Raw genomic sequence first — 19,614 nt, forward strand, 5'->3', positions numbered from 1 at the left:
TGTGCGTTACCGCTGATGTTTTCATACAATGCCATACGTCAAACGATAAAAATAAATATGAACAAAAAACAATAGTTGATTTCAACCACGTTTATGTAAGCTGATAGAACACGAAGCATGCGCATCATAGGTACTACAATGATACTTTTTTGCTGATAATTTTTTTGTTCACAGAAACATTGTTAGGACTTTAAACGTTTTAGGCGATATTTTGGTTATGTAAGTATATTTCGACGTTAAGCTAGTTATCAGATTTTTATTTTCTATACCTCATTGTAAAATGAGGGATGTTTATCTGACTTTTACTTTTGGACGACCAACACCTCAATCTACCCGGTGAGCATAAAAACCGCAGTTTTTGAAAATCGGGAGAAATTAAAAAACTAAATCCGTGATAAAATCAGAAAATAAGTTTTATTTCGATGTTTAACATTCACCTTAACATAAGCAATCATTGGGTAAAAATATTATTTACACATAACTTCGAGCAGTGTCTGCCTTCAGTATAGAATTTGGAATATACGGTTGTTGGAAACACCATTCCGTGCCAAATATGATCCGTACTTTAAATGACTTACTCACGTTTATTCCAAATCAAATATAATAAAATATAAACCCAACTCTTAGATTATGAGTAAGTATATCAAATATGTTCAAGTAAATGATTAAACATGTGCGAATACAGCTGTTGTACCTAATTATATTTTTATGCAAATTAAACATAAGCCACATTTGCATAAAATATATTAATTATCCAGAATAAATATAACGGCCTCTAGATTTATTTTTGCTTTAATTCATTAGGTTAATATTCAATTTTGCTTCTTCATGGCCTCGCTTGAAGACTTTAAATTGTGACATAACTTAAATTACCTACCTAAATCGTTCTTGTCAATATTGAGAGCGGATTGCGAAACTAAAATCTTTTTAGTCGTTAAATATTTAAATTTGTGAAGTTTTATGCTACAGCAATATTTATTAAATTAGGACACCCCAATTTACGCCTTAAAATAAAGGTTTCCTTAAGTACATTTTTGTACAGAAATTTCAATAGCACATAAGCGTATTTAGAACTAAATAACGACAGAGTGAACATTGCACGGGTGTCTATAGCAAATAGACAAGCATGTGTCTAAATGTAACTTATTTCTGACGAATTGTATCGTCTAAAGAATACTAAATAGATTATCTTACTGGATACGAATACTGTACTATAATGCATTAATTCCTATTAGGAGCACAGACCATGCACTCAGTTGTCTGGCGGCAAAGGTAAGCAAAACAGTCCACCAATACCTAGTACCAATCAACTCTCGCCTATGAGAGACCTACCATCAAATTTTGTATAATATGTAACTTACCATTCCAACAGTCATTCCAACTAAAGTTGTGGATAAAATAGGCTTCCTGCCGAACCTATCAGTGACCAGTGTGGTACAAACACTTGCTACCAGCTGAATGATTCCTATGATCACCGAAGCTACCTCCGGTTTCACGCTGGTCTTCGTCGACTCCAATATCGTTTGCAGGTAGAATGATATCGAATTGAACCCTATCGCCTGTATCAAGATGCCAATGAAGATGACAATCCCGAATGACTTCAGGAAGATCCTGTTTCTGAATAGTTCTGTTATCTTGACGTCCACTTTGTGGTCTTCCAGCGCGTATTCTTTTAGTTCTTCGTTTGCTAATATCTCTGTGCCTCGTAGCATTTTAAGGACTTCGAATGCTTCCTTGTTCTTGCCTGCAAAATTTAATTATTGATTTAAATTTCATTGCTCGTAACTTTGTGTTAGGTTGCTGCAATGTTAATACCTACTACGTGTGTTGTTTTTACTAATAATTTTTTTAGGGATGATAAGATTTAGAAAAACACATCATAAACATAAAAGGTTAAATAACCCATAAAAAGCCACCTACTCGAAATGGAAATTCAAATGTTATTTCTTAATCACCTGACGTAAAAGTGTTTTTCTTTTTTTGTAATTTTGGTATTGTCATTATTATCGTAATTAACTCCCTAACTCCCTCTAAAAGTCTTGTAAATCTGTATATACGCTTATCATTCTTACTTTTGTTTTATTTAATTTATAAATTAAAATCTATAAGTAAGTGACTTCTCATTAAAACCTGTCAATCAATGCAGTATTCGTAAACATACAGATAAAGCATCAGGTACCTACTGCATGAAATGTTATCACACACAAATTCACAGTTCCAAAGCTAAATAACCCACCATAGTGGCTTACGTAGTATATCTATATAGTATATATATAGTATAGTATCTGTATAGTATATATAAGTGTATCTGGTTATAACAGGCCGGCATAATTGTGTCGACTGCCGAGGGGTAACCATCTCCCGTCAGTCGACTTCCTTGGACCACCTCCACTTACTATCAGTTGCAGTGCGGTCACTTTAGTATGATCATATAAAAAAAAACGGTGAACAGTTCCAACTATGAATAATTACCTTTAGAGTACAAGAAATACGGGCTATCAGGTAAAAATATAAGTGGTATTGTGGACACTATTGTGAAGACAGTAAAGATGACATTCAGATTGACGTAGGATATGAACGGTCCCATACACAACATGATGACCACGCCCAACGAGCATAGTATCTGGAGTATCGTCCCGAGAGCTCCTCGAATCTCTTTCTGAAAAAAGAAAATCATGTATCCCGTAATTTTGAATAGGATGTAACATTAAACGTAGTTTAAAAATGAGACACAAAAAATATGGAATGAATCGTCTCGAAATTAAAAAAGTTTTGAAATCCAGGGCGGCTACCGTTATCATCCTTCTCCTCAAGGAGCCCATCATGTATTATTCCGTGATCCCTATTGCTTTCTTATAATACTGTGATTGTCTATGTTGTAAACTATTTCAATCAGGTCATCGGACTAAAAACTATTATTTATAGGTCGATTATGGCATCTCTTCCCGCTTCTGCAAGCCGCGTTTACGGACACATTATTCTTTACTTCTTCAAAAATTGTTCCAAAGTGTTGTATCAATAAAGCATTATGGATTTACCAGATTAGCATAAACGTTTGAGTTTATTTACTCAGTTATATGATGTGATATTTATGTTTTCAATTTTATACTACCGAACCATCTATCAATATTATACCTTACAGAAAATGAATCTACGGTTATTATAAATCGTCATAGCACCTAAAAATCCTTTAGACGTAACATAAGATCTGCATATTCAATAAAATTTCCTACGTGATCAATAAACGAATATCATTATTATAAGCGATCATTGGCAATTATAAATATTTTATCAGTTAACCCATGAGAAATAGCGGCGATAGCCTAGTTGGTTGTGGAACGGACTGCCGAGACGAATGTCCGCAAGTTCGAAACCCAAAGGCACACACCTGTGACTTTTCTAAATATTATGTGTGTATTCTTCGTGAAATATCACTTGCTTTAATGGTAAAGGAACACATCGTGAGGAAACCTGCATACCTGAGAAGTTGTCTATAAGAATTTCCAGGATGTGTGAACTATGAAGTCTACCAATCCGCACTAGGCCAGCATGGTGGACTAAGGTCTAATTCCTCTCAGTAGTAGAGGAGGCCCGTGCCCAACAGTAAGACAGTATATATAATACAACGCTAATATTATATAACACATGAGAAATATCACTCACGCTAGCAATTTCGGAGGCATAAATAGGCACAACGGTGAAGACGAAAGCATCCGATATGCCGAGCAAGGCGCGCCCCAACATCAGCATCCAGACCTCCGAGGCGAAGGTGAACAGCAGGCCCACCAGGATCTTCGGCACGCACGACAGAATTATGCAGTACTTCCTACCTATTTTATCCACCAGGTATGCTGATAGGAAGTTTGCTGGAACAATGAGGGATAGAATGTATATTTTTATTAGCCATGCGATGACCAATACGGAATACAGGGTTACCAATTTCTAGATAGATTTATTCGAGGCAAACGAAATATTATTTTATAAGCGACGATAGCCTAGTTAGGTTTGGAACTGACTGCCAAGACAAATGTCCGCATGTTGAAATCCCAAAGGCACACACCTCTGACTTTTCTAAAATCATATGTGTATTCTTTGTGAATTTATCGTTCGCTTTAACGGTGAAGGAAAACATCGTGAGGAAACCTGCACATCTGAGAAGTTCTCTATAGGAATTTTGAAGGTGTGTGAAGTCTACCAATCCGCACTAGGCCAGCGTGGTGGACTAAGGCCTAATCCCTCTCAGTAGTAGAGGAGGCCCGTGCTCAGCAGTGGGCAAGTATATAATACAGGGCTGATATTATTAAACGCGAAGTTATTACTTCAAACATAAATGTTTTTGTTGCAGCCTAATCTTTTCATTGGGCTTGTAATTTGTTACCAGGTCAATGATCTGCACTTATTTTAAGTGAGAACGAATTGTACTTATATATTCGGCATATAATATTAACTCTTCGAATTAACATAAATAACAAACATGGTAGTCTCATGACAATGGAACCGCCATTATTTAGTTTTTGCGTTTAAAATCCAGCAGCTTGCAATAACACAATTACATTGCAGTTAACATTGACAGCAGTTACAATATTATGTACTTATCTACACACATTATGGATAAGTACAATGATCATACAATGGTATAGGTACAGTTTTTTTTGCTTTTTGTTTATAACTGACAATGTCATGGCTATTTACCTATTACTCTCGATATGACTAGGAGTACCTAGTTGTAGTTGCTGTAGTTTAACCCGTCATGACTTGTCAAAATTTTATTTTCAAATATGTACAGGTAGCTGAATGTTTGCCGCCAAACATTGACAGCTACGCGTGTGACGGAAAAATAACCTTATTATGTAGTATATAAGGTTATAATCCCGTGACACACGCAAATGTCATGTAGCTGTCTTGGCTCGCCGGCGAGCCACGAGAGACCAAGAGTTAAGAGATCACCCACTTCCGACAAACTTACTTACAAACTTTATCTTTTATTAAGTAGGGTAGTGGGGTAAGAAGCATCATATTATATGAGGGATAAGTTGAAAAAGTGTCCAACGGTAAAGAGCAAATTACAGCTCACAAACTCACCACAATAGTGCTAGCGTAGCGAGACGGTATGATATGAAGTTAGCAGATGTATACGGCATGAAGTGTAGTAACTTGAAAAGGATCTCTAATGATCTCTAATATCTCTAATGACTAGTGTAGTTGATGTACAGAGGTTGATGAAGTTGCAGTATATAAAACTTTGATAATAACAAAGTGGAAGGCTTTTAATTCTTAACTTAACTTTAACTTGTTTAATTCTATGTCCTACTCTAAGAACTTTTAGCACTGTTCCCGCTTACTACCGTGGCGCCACCATAATTTTACGCTTTTGACAATTATTAACTACAATGACTTGCCCGCAAGGTCTATAATTTTTATTGTATTGCTGGCGTGAGGAACTTGGCGGACATCAGTGGCCTGCTTTACGTACTGAACTTGACGGTTTAATCGAAAATTTCATCAAAGGAACGAATTTCGAAAACTGATATATTTTGAAATAAAGGTAAATAAAATACAAATGCATTAACACCTTTTCAATATACTATAACAGTTGCTCGTGAAATGATAAACTGTGTACATCATTTCTATAAAAAAATGCAATATTTTGAGAAGGTAGGTACCTAGCACAGGGCAAGAGATATAGGACCATAGGTATTCTACATCTACGTCAAACTATTTATGTACTCTATTATCGACATTTCGAAGTAATTTCGACTCAACTCGCATTGCAATGATGGCGTCATCCGGATCTTACAAAACACGTTTAGGCCAACGGGGAAGTACTAGAAGACTTTTTACTGAACTTAATTAGAGATGCGAATGAAGGAAGAGCAACAATGCACAGAAAAAATCTTTAGGAAGCAAATTGACTAAGAAAAAATGCATTTAAATTTACATTCTGTCACTGCTTGTATAATGTTTCTTTAAAGATGAGTCTACGAGAGGTGAATATATAAGTATACGGAACGTGTTTATAGATGAGAAATACGGATATATAGACCCTGATGATAGATATTGCTTTATTAAACCTCGTTTAAAATAAACAATCCCAACCTTTTTAGATCTATCGCGAAAATACACCAATCATAATATAAGTATTTTTTGATAATTGATTCGATTCGATTTTTCTATTGATCCAAAAATATACGTTTTCATGGATAATTTTTGGCACGATGTTGCCAGAGGTAATGAGTATTTGGTTTCATTTATTAACGCAGTGTCAACATAATTTTGTTTAGCAAATCCCGTATCGGATGGTAAAACGGCCACCCACAGCCATAACCAGCAGAATAAAGTTACGAGACATTGAGCCTTAGGGCTTAATTCTCACGTGCGTACTGCGCCTAATAGACGGATTAGATATAATAGTCCAGTGCAAAATAATAATCATATTTCCTTGTGACCAGCATGTACGAGACTTAGTTCTGTTGCTTTGATACAGATATGCAATACATTGCGAAATGCAGGCGACATTCATACTATCATGGCCAGTGTAAACGATGCAAGGCTCCAGGCAAAAATAAAAATAGCGAGTACAGGGATTTGGAGGAAATTTGAGAGGGGATATCTGGGCAAGGAAGTACAAGGGAAGGAGAAGGAACCGTCCTAAAATGGGAATGTAATGTTCGTGAGCCTTCACACACCGCAATGTGAATTGGCAACCATGAGGTATACACATGTAACTGAGTGCCTAGGGCTGCGATGAATGTCCCCGCGTGCGGGCGTGCATTCAGTTTTGAGACCGAGTGCACAAGAATTGCCTCGGGGACTGGCCCCAGGCGGTTGCACGGATCCCTACTCAAGCCGTCACTAATCGTGTCCTAATTATTTTTATTCAAGTAATCTATCACACTCCAGTGATTTATATCGAATACACATACTTGATATGTTGGAACTATTGCCGAAAGAATAAAATACTGAATGTACTGCAAAATCTAGTGGGATTTTAAATTATAGGAAGAACTTCACGCACTTCGCAAAAGCTAAATATAACTTAAAAGGCTGGTTCGATAAGAAATCTTATAGTATTGAAAGGCGATGCTGGTTGCTAGTGAAAGTGTACGATACAAGATCATGATTTCATCAGGATCGGGTTGCAGTAAAATGTACAAGTTTTATACGTAAGTACATGGAGTTTTAAAATTAAACTCTTACGCAATGGAATAAGGTGTAATCCACCTTTGTCCACTATTATTTGCTTAAAGTGTACCTAATCCGTTATACCCAAATGGTTAGGCAGAGCGGCAATTAATGTAGATATATTTCGCAATACTCTTCCAATGATTGGAGCGACCCTGTCTTTTAAGGCACGAATTCCAATCTCGAAATTCAATAATAAACACTAATCGTTAACTTCTCGTATATATTGGGTTTTTTTGTCTTAAAAAGACTTTTCCAATGGAGTCATGGATAGGAACATACTCATACAGCTAGGTAAGAGCACGTACATGGTTATGAGAGATCACATCACGCCACCAGGAGAGTTGTGTCACATCACGCTTCCAATATAAAGCCGATGTACTATCTTCATCATTGATGTCTCAATTCTCTCCCTGTGACCGTTCTGAGACGAGGTTCGAAACCCGTTAGGTTACTCTCAGCATAAAGAATTTCGTTGGCTCATCATCAGGTCTTTGATAATTTTTACTTATGTTGCAAAAATGATATTAAACACTTTCATGTTTGTAAAAATTTCAAAAGACAATAATCTATAATGCCCCCTTTATTTTTCTTTATTTAATTATTGTTTTTCACTAAAACAGTCTTATAATTATGTGATATAATTAAATTTGCACATCAAATATAACGAAGAACCTTGTAATAGCAAGCCAGCGATTAGTTAAATGAACGCATCACCACCTATGCTGTGGGTTTAGCCAATGTGGTAAACTTTTTTATAAATCTACGTCATGTCTGCAAGTCCGTATTCAACAAAAACTTGGATTTTACCGTAAATCAAAACTCTATTGTACAAAATTACGAAAATGTTTATCCTTTTAATTGGCGATAAAAAAAACTAAACACACCTTTCTTGGTACACTTGATACACGGTATTTTCATTTTAAAGATGAGGGGGGGGACTGAGAAACGCCTAGCATCATATACTTAAAATACCTTACAGGTATCCCTTATAGATGGCCAATACCAAACAAAACCCTTAAGGGGCCGTTCAAGTATTACGTAACACAATTTTTGAAGATTTTTGCCCCCCCCCCCCCCACCTATTCATGTAACGCGCCGTAACGTTTTCCTGTACGCCCCCCCCCCCCTCAAAAAGTATTTTTTTTTTCGCAAAGTACCGGAAAATCGCTAATAAACCGTTTTTTATTGTTTTAAAATAAATAATTCAATGTTACGTAACGCGGTGTACGAACCCCCCCTCCCGCGCCTGTAACGCATCCTAGCGTTTTACATGACCCCTCCTCCCCTCCAAATTGCGTTACGTAATACTTGAACAGCCCCTAACTTGCTCATAAGTCAGAGCAGTTGAATATTTTTATACTTTTTTATTTATTTACATTCATTTGGCTCAGACTTCCTTACATACCCATAGTTTAAAGGTAACTATTATTGTCATTCGCACAGTGGACATTGGCCACAAGATCTCCACCTCCATTGCTGACAAGTTTTCAAGTGAACCGGCAAGTGAAACCTTTTGCATCCAGTAGGTTCCTGCCTACCTTTTGTCGGGGATAGAGTACCGCGTAACTAGAATTTGTAAATAAGTTTTGTATTATCAATTCAAAGTTTAGTATCTATACTATCAATCCATGGATGCTGTCAAGATTACTTTTAGTGAGATTCGTCTACACACTATACTACATAATATCATTGAGTTAGTAATTTTTTATTCAATTCGTGTGGGTATTTGAATGTGTTTTACCATAATAAAACCTCTCTTGTCTATAGTTCGCATTATCACAGATTTATTCGTTGACTTTCTTTTGTTTATTTCGGGAAGCGGGCTACTACAATTTTAACGGATATTATGATGTCGTCAATGTCACATCTAGTATTATTGACATTCTGTATTACTACATATCTTTGCTTTGTGGTCGTCTGTTACTATTTAGCATTGACACATTGCCGTCGATATTTTTAGTTTAGCCACTCAGTCTTTATATACATAATCTTAATTTATTGTATTACACTTTTTTAAATTCTGTACGGTCGTGGTTAACCATAATATTATTTTATAGTTTTCTCAGCAAGTGAGTTTATGTAATACTTTATGGGAAAATAAAAGGTCTTAAACCAAAAAAGTGGGCTAATCCGGGCGCAACTGTATACATCTCGATTTCGTCATTTACGTGGTTACCAGTGCCAGTTATGTGGTTGAACTTTCCCCAACACTTTACCATAAAAGTTAACACACCCACAAACCTACTAGGTATATAAAACACTTACAATCAACTAACCACATGTAGGTGCTACCACAATACTATAAAATCAATCCTCAACATTATAGAATGAGGATAAACAAGTAACTAAACTGTACAAGTCGGAGGTCTCTTGAAGGCTGACGACTCAGTGTCGCAATCATACGTCAAGCACACCATTTTACACAAAATTACTTTAGCCTCGTTTAGAAAGAATAAATTCCTCGCCTTACACGTGCGATTTTTGACGCATAAGGTTGCCCGTCTGGACATGATGGTGAGGTTAGTCTGGCTCGCGTTGGCAAGACTCAAGGAACTTGCCAAAGGAAACTAGCTCCGTCTAAATGAGACTTAAGTTAATGTTGGCCCTTGGCACACGAAAAACAGGAGCGTAAGCGTCGTGTATTCCGAAGGTTGTACGAGAGCGCTACAATTATATATTTCAGAATCGTCGCTTCTCCTGTTTGCCATTGCGAAAGTAGTCAAAAATAAAATTGAATGAATCCCTCCTAGCCGAATTTCGCCAATTTCAACGGAGATCAGCCAGGTACGCAGGATATATTATAGTGTACAAGTGTGTGCGCAATACACAGGTGCACTGTGTTCTTTCACTCTCATAGTCTGGTGAGACGGCGATCCGACATGACCAGAGAGAGATTAGGCGCAGGACCAACGGCTTTAGGTGCTTTCCGAGGCACGGGGTTATCACACCACCAACTTCCTAACTCCGAGCTGCGACTGAGTAATTTTGAAAATGGAAAACCCAGTTATTTTGGCCCGACTCGAGATTCGAACCCAGGACCTCAGTGCGGTAGTCGTTCTTGTACCGTGTATAATTAGAATTACGCCACCGAGGCAGTAAAACAATAAAATTAATGTATACGATACAAATACAATATATCACTTAATACATATATGAAAAGGGAGAATGGTCGGTTTTGTTTGGTATTGTCTTAGTTTTAGGGCACCTTCAGATTAGCCGCAAGACTGCAGTGCGCATGGCACTTACCGGCATATTGAAGGCTCTTAGATCGTCTTTTACTTTACCTTCGTTTGTGTTGACAATTCTTAAAGATTTACAAAGTGTGACTAATATTAGGTTCACAGTAAATTGAAAGTTTAGTTAACGTCTCCAAAAATAAACTAGATTTGATAACTCACGAGGGATTCCTGTGATGAACCCGATGGAGACGATCCACGATCCCTCCTCGTCGGTCATGGGCCGCGAGAGCACCGTCTCCGTTTCATTCCTGAGTTTCACCAGCACCGGAGACGGCCACGCCAGACCCAACCCCGTGCATACGACACACAGGTTTACTGCAACAAAAGGACATGAGTATAGCTAGTAACGAAATATAAAAAAAATTATAGTCTCCAGTAATTAATTTTTTTTTCCTCGCGTAAAACAATTTGCGTCAAGAGATATAATTGATGAAAGATCATCAATAAGTACGAAATTAAAATTTCCTAGCCTAAGGTCACAACGGTTTCTGCCGTGGACAGTTGTTTTTGGAAATCGCAAAATCCCTTAAAATACATACACGCATTAAGGATAAAAACCGTCCTTCAAAACAGATTAAAAACCGCGGCCGGTAACCGCCGCATGCAAGCGCGCTTACGATTAAGGCGTAATTTGTCCTACCTAGATCTATCTTCGAATAAATCGTAGTGGCTGACGGTCAACGAACCACAAATTTTATAGTAGACCAGCTTTTGGTCGCGGCTCCGCCCGTGTGCGGGAGTTTTCCGGGATATTGTTTTTTCGACTTACTTTCTTGATGTATCGTTATATTATAACCAAATTACACAACATCATTATAAATTGAAGCCTATGTGTTATTCTGATATATAACCAATATTACTGTAAAGTTTCATCCAAATCTATTCAGTAGTTTTATCGTTAAAGAGGAAAAAACATACATACATCCATCCTCACAAACTTTCGCATTTATATTATAAACTTAAGCGGGAATCCGTTCTGCCAAAAAAATTAAAAGCATACATAACTATTATGCAATATGTATTATGTTTTCATAGTTATGACAGTAGTATGAGTTCATACAAAGGTCAATATTTCGTCACGGAGCCGAATAGCGGATGACGCTCAGAACAATGACAGATGACGCGTCTATATCACAGGTTTGACGCGTCTCGGCAAATCGCAAAACAAATTCTAATCTATGTTTCGCTATTTAACATCGGAAGCGTCACAACTTACTACTATTAGTGTGGATGCATCTCACCTACAATTTTTTTATAATGTACTCATATTTTCTCGCTTTGGTCAAGCCCGCCACATAGATAGAGGTGATTAGCATGTGCCTCAGGTGAAAGATAAGCAGGTGATGACCTAGTTAGATGTGTAACGGACTGCCGAGACGAATGTCCTTAAGATCAAAACACATGGGCACGCACCTCTTAATTTTGTTAAATTATATGTATTATTTGTGAATTATCGCTTGCTTTAACGCTGAATAAAAACATTGTGAGGAAACCTGCATATCTGAGATCTTTACATTCATTACGAAGATATATGTAGTCTACAATCCGCACTAGTCCAGCGTGGTGGACTAAGGCTTAATCCCTTTCAGTAGTAGGAGAGGGCCGTGCCCAGCTGTGGGACAGTATATAATACAGACCCTATATTATTATTATAATATATATGGAAGGTAACCTATACCATACGCTTCCTTTTATGTCCGAAAATGGTCCGAGAAACTCTAAACCCGAGAAAGGACGTCGTTAAAAATAACATTACTTCTTACAAGATAAGAATGGCATGCAATGCAATACAATGGACGTAACGCGACCGGAAGTCGACGATTTTACAATCGTCATGCTTTACAGCATTCTGATGGGTTGTTTGAAACCGCGACGGTAATATAACTTTATTGGGTTACTAACTTTTGCTCCCGGGATCGCCCGTGTTATCGCATAGGCAAATAATAGTCTATTTCACTAAGAGTATTGTACTTACTTTCTATTAGTGATAAAAAGCCGTTAAGTACGTACACGTATGGTTAAATTTAGAACGAAAATATTTTCACCTAGGCTTTTTGCATCTATCAACCGAGTTCCATTTGTTTTTTTCGCCTAGATGCTAATTTACTGAATTCGCATCGTAAGAAAGTTTGCTGACCTTTGGAAATTCTAGCTGTGTCCATCATGAATGTATTGTCCCGTGTTATGCCAACATAGCTTGATAAATTGATTGAAATGGGATCTTAGGATAGCTTAAATCTCAGTAGCTAAATTTTAATTATATTTTCTTCACTTTGGATTGAGTGACTTTTTAAACGGGGCAGGTTTCCATATTTGAATGTAGCGTGTAAGTTAATGTATTGATAATGTAGAAGCTTATCTGTTACCTATAAAGGGTAATTTTGATTTTATTTTAAAATGAAACCACATACGGCTTCACCACTTTCAACATTGTGCCAAAAATCATCGATGAATATCGAATATTTTCAGAAAAAGTCTTGGTTTTACATTTCTGATTTTATAATCATTTTGTGGTTTATTGCGAATATGTGTGCGTGAGGGTATTTTAGATTGGAAGTGTGTTGTTGCTACGACGCGATTTACGTTCTCTTAGAGTAGTAATAGTGGCATTATAGCGCGTAAAATTAAAAAATACTTTTGATTGTTATTAATTTTATATGAAATACTTATACACTCTTTTTATTTTAAATCTACAGTTTGAGTAACTTATTGTATACTATCAGTTTGGATTAGTGCGTGGTAACAACTATGGAATATCCAAACATCGTAAGTGTAATTCGTGCGTAGTCGGCAGGTGAGTGCGTACGTGTAAGGCTGTCGCGCTTAGGTCCCGGGTTGGGCGAAAGAAATTTGACTCAATTGGAGCCAACTACAATTTATACTTTTCTAATTCTCCATATCAACTTGATTCTGAGCAAAATCCAACATCAATTTGCACACAAATTCGAACCCTAGACCTAAGGGCGGTAGTCATACTGCGCGGAATACAACTACGCCATAGGCATGGATAATGGATTTCCGTATAATAGGGTATAAAGAACCCAATGTGACGAAAAGAAACGAAATTTAAATAAAGCAACTCGGGCGTAGCTTGCCGTAGGAAGGCCCTATATCAAAGTTTCTTGGGAGCCCTATATCAAAGTTTCTTGGGAGCCCTATATCAAAGTTTCTTGGGAGCCCTATATCAAAGTTTCTTGGGAGCCTATATCAAAGTTTCTTGGGAGCCCTATATCAAAGTTTCTCGGGAGCCTATATCAAAGTTTCTTGGGAGCCTATATGAAAGTTTCTTGGGAGTCCTATATCAAAGTTTCTTGGGAGCCCTATTTCATAATTTGTAGGTGTGGTCCAAGAACCCTTAAAGCTCGGGAGCTCCGTTTCATTGACACCACTGATACGGCGGCAGCTACTAGATATGCCCCTGAAGCAACTTAATTCAAATCTCCATTTTGTAACACCTGATATTTTAACTGTGTAGTCTCCCTAATCAATAATCAGCGATCAATAATTCGCATAGATTTAATTTGAGTTCAATAAACAATGAAATTAATGTCGCGAAAGGCGATTTTCGGTCAGCACGAAGAGAACAATAAATAACGAGCTATTTATTAAAGAACAATCACTCATTCAAAATAACAGGCTATCTTACAAATTGAAGTTGTTCTATGAAGGAAGTGACAAATTTTATCATAAAGTTCTAGGGGGGAGACTCAGGAAGTTACGAATCGAACTAACCCGATTTATTACTAGTATAATAAGACATGTATCTGTACTATTCCTTTTTTACAGGCTTGGTGTAATTATTTATTATTATTTATCTATCATCATCATCATTTGAACAATATCCTTACAGGTACCTTAAACCTAATACAATATGTAGTTTACTGGCTGGTATGTTTTGTTTTAAAGAAATGTCAGTTTGTAAATAAATGGATCCAGAAGAACAAAGTCAGAATATTATTTCCATGTTTCTTGGAATTCTACACAATATTGTCGGTATTAACTATAGTAACTATTAACTAATACTTTACTTATAATCACCCCGCTGCACCTGATGGTAAATGCAATGGTTTCCAATAGAATGCCGACTGACGAGAAATGATTACTCCTCGACAGTTGACACAATTATGCCTGTTGGAATCAGATATACCCAGGCTGATCCCAGAACGCGACACTTACGTGGGCCATTGTGGCAAGTTTTAATACTATGTGTACGTTGATCGCTATCCGGTCGGATATATATTCTACCACCAGGAAATTTATATCAAAATAAATAAACTGGCTACTTATTATATACTATATCTAAATAGTTTATTCAGGATAAAAACGAAAAAATTCCTTATAGCACTACCGAATAATAGGGCTTCTTATCAGTAAAAGGAAGTTTCGTTTCGAACTAGTACCAGAGACAGTAGTAGTACCAGAGACACATATATTCAAACAAAAAATACTAATTAAATAAGGTAAACAAAAGTCCACTATCACAAATAAAGCCTTTTCTTCCAAAAGTCTTATGCAATACGTATTCGAACTTTCGGCCCTTAGACCCGAAATAGTTTCATATCTCATTATCTCGGTCCCTCGGAGTTAGAATCAAACCCGCGGCCTCTTCACAGACGGCTAATCGCGCTCTGTGTTACGGAGGTGAATTATACAGCTTAGCATAATGTATAACTATTATGCATATCGAAACAGGGTAATTAATTTTTTTTTTCGCACGCTAAAATATTTATAAACCCCTACGTCTATAAAAAAAATGCAAATCAAAAATATAACACATTGAACGCTATGCACATAAAATTAATTTTAAAAAGTTATAAAAGTATTGCGACCTACTTACCTACTCTTTAAAATCAAAACGATCATAAATGTAGTAAAAAAAATAACAACAATCAAAAGCCCTTTCACTGAATTCGGAACACTCACATTTAAATTTTGAACATTACCGTCCCCAATGTCTTCAATAATTAAAGTAATGATTTAAAAATTTTAACTCACCAAGAATAACAACGAGATATTGTCGCAAAAGAGGTCCGATCGTAGGTAAACGCATTTTAGCACAACACTAACCACTAAACACACTTCTACGGTCGATGCCGCGAGGACGAATGAATGAAAATTAAACCTAACTGATTGCCCCTACTACTGTGACTCAATTCGCTTCTTTAAATTTCACTAAATAAATTAGGGCTAGAAAAATATGTTTTACCCTATTCGTCATTGTAATTGGAGGGGGCCCTTGTTAGTTATGTCAATATTTTATTCACAAAAACAAGTTTGTTTATTATTATACACACACGTCATAAAAAAAGGAAAATGAATACAAAAAAAACTTATTTAGAAAACTATCTTGGTTGTTTGGTATTAAAATTCAGTTTTAACTATATACGATAATACGACGGATGTTTTTTTTATTTTATACTATGTTTTACTAGTGCCTTCGCACGCGTAGAAGTTTTTTGGCGTCAAAAGTCCCGTTATATTTTTTACGAGATAAAAACCATGTCATTCCCTGGTTCTCAAATTTTCTCTATTCCTAATATCATCTAGTACGGATGGATAGTGTTCTAACTTATAAACACTGGAAAAAGACCAAGCGAATTATAAGTACACAGAATTTTAGGAAAACCCTTTTTTAGGTTTCACGTCATTGAGACTGTGAAGAGAATACGACGATATATTACATGAGTAATAATTACTACAATACTACTATGAAATCAGTCACGAGTTTTTTTTGTGACTTCAACTAACACCGTATCCTTTTTTGGAAGAACTAATGGTCTTTGGATGAACATAACCTTCATTGTTTGCATGTCCATGTAGATACTGAATGCATCTATGTACTACCCATAAAAGCAAAGTGGGTCAGATAAATTGCCGGTCTAATGTACGCGACTGTTACGTACTGTACGTAGAAAGAATAATATTTATAACCTTCATGTAAACATTATAAAGTTATATGAACAATAGAAAAGTATTATCTGCGACAGGTGTATTTTATATTCATTAACACGGACAGTAAAGAATGTTTATAATTTAAAAGTGACGGAATAGTGGTTCACGATGTCTATTATTTTTTTTATAACCATAATATAAGCGCAGGATCCCACCACCACCCGACACAGTACATTCATATTATTACTAATCATCCTGTGTAATTAAAATTATAGTAAATTAGTATCTCGTAAGTCTGCCGGATCCCGGCATCAGCCCGTGTATATCCAGTTCCAGGCTGGCATAATTGTGTCGATTACCGAGGGGTAATCACTTTTCGTCAGTCGACGTTCTTTTGTACCCTACTCCACTTACCATCAGACGCAGTGGAGTCATTTTGCAGTGCTCGTGTTAAAAAAAAGAATATGTATATTGTAATAAATTATGTAGTCCTGATATCACATTTACACAGGTATCATAACATAAATATCAAAACTACGGTCCTACTGGAAACAAGTATTCGTGGATTACACAAAAATTGTCGCAATAGAACCCGAGGACTCTTTTTCATAGCCGGCTCACGCCGTTGCGCACCAATAACTAGCACAATAAACTAAACAGATAATTTGCACAGATGCCAAATTCGATACGTATAAGTACCACCCATATAAACAACGTGTGCAAGTAAATAGTTAGTATGTAAATATTTTTTCAAAACAATATTGGTAGATTCGGGTTATTCACTAGTATGTAGGTCATTTTTTCATTCATGAGTCAACAGCTTTATATTTTTTTATATGCAACAATGAACTGCCTTGTTATTGTAGTAGGTATATGAAGATTAAATTCCAACGTCTCATTTACGTCTTTTCAAATAAAAAATCTGCCTTAAATGTCAAATCTATGGCCCTATTAATAGATGCTACCCAGTATTTCTTTAAGTGCAATATCAGGCGAGACGCTCTCAAGTTACAGTCAGCATCTTAATATCGTCGGTATTTAATAAACAAATGTTACGACATCTCAAATGTTATCCTAAATACATAGGCACCGCCAAGATTAGTTTTACGAATGTGCATCTGTACTTACGTACTATAATACATATCATAAAGATTTCTTTCAAAATTCAAATCGCACGGGTTTTAGAAAATGCTTTATCATAAAAAATATCTCTGTGGTCGATAGTTCCAATTGTAACAGATTTATTCAGTGACACATCTTTTGTGATTTATTTCTGAGCAGGGGGTGCACATGCACCTACTTGCACCTCCTTCTAGGCGCCCATGCCTCAGTAACAGCATATAACGGATTATGATAGCTGAGTTTTAGTTATTAAACAGCACTGGCCGGTGACTCAGCTGGCAACAGGCCCTTAAACGATAGACCCGGAAGTTTCGTTTATTAAAAGGTTCAATGACAAAATGCTTACTAAAGGCCTTACTTAAAAGTAAAATTAACCATAAGGCCCCTAGAACCTCGCCGTTTTTTTTATTTAAACACACTGGAACTAGACCAATTAGGCAGTAATTAAAATGAATACTATAAACCACGATTGTATATTATTTATTGTTAACCTTAATTTTATCGAAATCGGCATTCTAGTATTCTCGCAAAGTAATTCTAATATACGTGTACCTTAGAAATTATAAACAAGTATAGATAAATAAATTGTGTACGAGTTTATAGACATAAGTAAAATTATTATTAAAATTACACGACATTTACAACATGAAACTAGACATGTTATAACGTCTCGGGATGAGAAGTTAAAGCGGTAAAAGCACATGGTAGGGGCACAAAATTCAAGTTTACCCAAACGTTACCTCAATCCGTTTTGTGTTAACTTTCACAAAATCCCAGTTAAGTTATCCAGTTATAGTTTTGCAATATTTATGCAATTATCGAGAAGTTATAATATGGCCTCTGTGGCTCTTTAGCCAATTTAAAGCAAAGAGGTTTTGCCTTCTATCCGGTCGGGCAGTGGCGTACTTATTCAAAGGCAGCGGGGCCAATGCGCCCCCAGTCACAGTTCACACTAGACAGAGGTGACATTCTAAAAGGCCTTTATATTTTTTCTATAATAGAATCCTTTTACAATAAGTACAATATATTCGATAACGTCAAATTATAACAGTTCCTGGAGTCATCTCTAACTCTACCACTACGTAAACGCAAACGATTTATAAATTTTAAATATTGTCACCGGGACCTTATGCCGTCTAGGAGGGCAAACCCGTCTTTTTTTCAATTACAGTCATACTAATTGACGGACAGCTTTCATAGCCATCGGGTAGAAGAATGAAAAGATCCCTATTTAATTTTTAACTATAAAAGTATCAAAGCTATACTTCGATTACAACGCCTGTAATTTCAAAAAGATGGATTCGCCTCCAGACCACCTGACCACCACACACAAAAAAAAAAACAATAGAAATATAAGTTCCAAAAAGAAAGAAAATAGGACCATGATCCATGTGTAACATTGAGGGATGATCAAATAGAAATGATCGATTAAAATTCGGATAGACAGGTGCTGTTTGTACGTAATTCTTGCGCCTTGGCAGATAGACCTTGCTCCAGTTATTCACCAGAATAACTACATCAGTTATTCAGTTAAATTATGATGTTTCGAGCTTTTCTTTATTATTTTGGCAATGTTTCCTCATGTCTTATATTACAAAAACCAATCCTCTACAATACCTACCTACAAAGGTTACTGACCTTATTGAATTACAAAATAGAATACGATATTCAAAACGTGTTACAATCAGTTAAGTAATAAAAAGAATTTATTCGTTAAATACTCTTTATAGTTTACATATCCACCTTCGATAAAATAATTGCCTACTTACTTTCTTTATTCATTGATACCGACTGACTTCAACTTGGTCACCTTTTTTTATTCATTCATAGCCATGCCCCCTGCTGCCCGCCGACGACCCCATGGCCTTGGTCACCTATAATACAGTGTCACCAGATGGAAAGGAGGATGCAAAGCTAAAAAAATTATCTCTAATTCATCAAAAACGGGGATTATTACGGGAGCGTTTCGAAATAACTTAAATGGCAAAGATTGGTATTTGCTACAGCCTAAATGGGGATTTGAGACCATTCGCAATTTTTTGTTGCCGGATACCCTCTCACACATCTTAACCCTTAACTACTCGCACGAATAAAATCGCTTAAGGTGGTAGCTCAAGGTCCATTTTCATACATTTTGTTTCGGCTTTAATCTGGGTAACTAAACAAGTATTAGCAA

General features: G+C 36.4%; 1 protein-coding gene across 2 annotated transcripts in view; it reads right to left on the bottom strand.

Moving 5' to 3' along the window:
* LOC115452590 (facilitated trehalose transporter Tret1) overlaps positions 1 to 19,614 on the bottom strand; it is a 36,654-nt gene that overhangs the window by 3,720 nt on the left and 13,320 nt on the right. The window contains exons 1-5 of one of the 2 annotated variants that reach the window (XM_037439848.1): positions 15,420 to 15,542; positions 10,584 to 10,739; positions 3,664 to 3,866; positions 2,473 to 2,659; positions 1,362 to 1,744 (exon numbers count right to left, since the gene is read on the bottom strand). In XM_037439848.1, coding sequence (XP_037295745.1) covers positions 1,362 to 1,744; positions 2,473 to 2,659; positions 3,664 to 3,866; positions 10,584 to 10,739; positions 15,420 to 15,474 — 984 coding nt within the window. In that variant the 5' untranslated portion in view covers positions 15,475 to 15,542. Of the gene's footprint in view, positions 1 to 1,361; positions 1,745 to 2,472; positions 2,660 to 3,663; positions 3,867 to 10,583; positions 10,740 to 15,419; positions 15,543 to 19,614 lie in introns of those variants that run through there. The other variant, XM_037439849.1, reaches the window with a different exon arrangement.

This window comes from Manduca sexta, chromosome 18 (genome assembly GCF_014839805.1).
Source record: "Manduca sexta isolate Smith_Timp_Sample1 chromosome 18, JHU_Msex_v1.0, whole genome shotgun sequence".
Lineage (NCBI taxonomy): Eukaryota > Metazoa > Arthropoda > Insecta > Lepidoptera > Sphingidae > Manduca > Manduca sexta.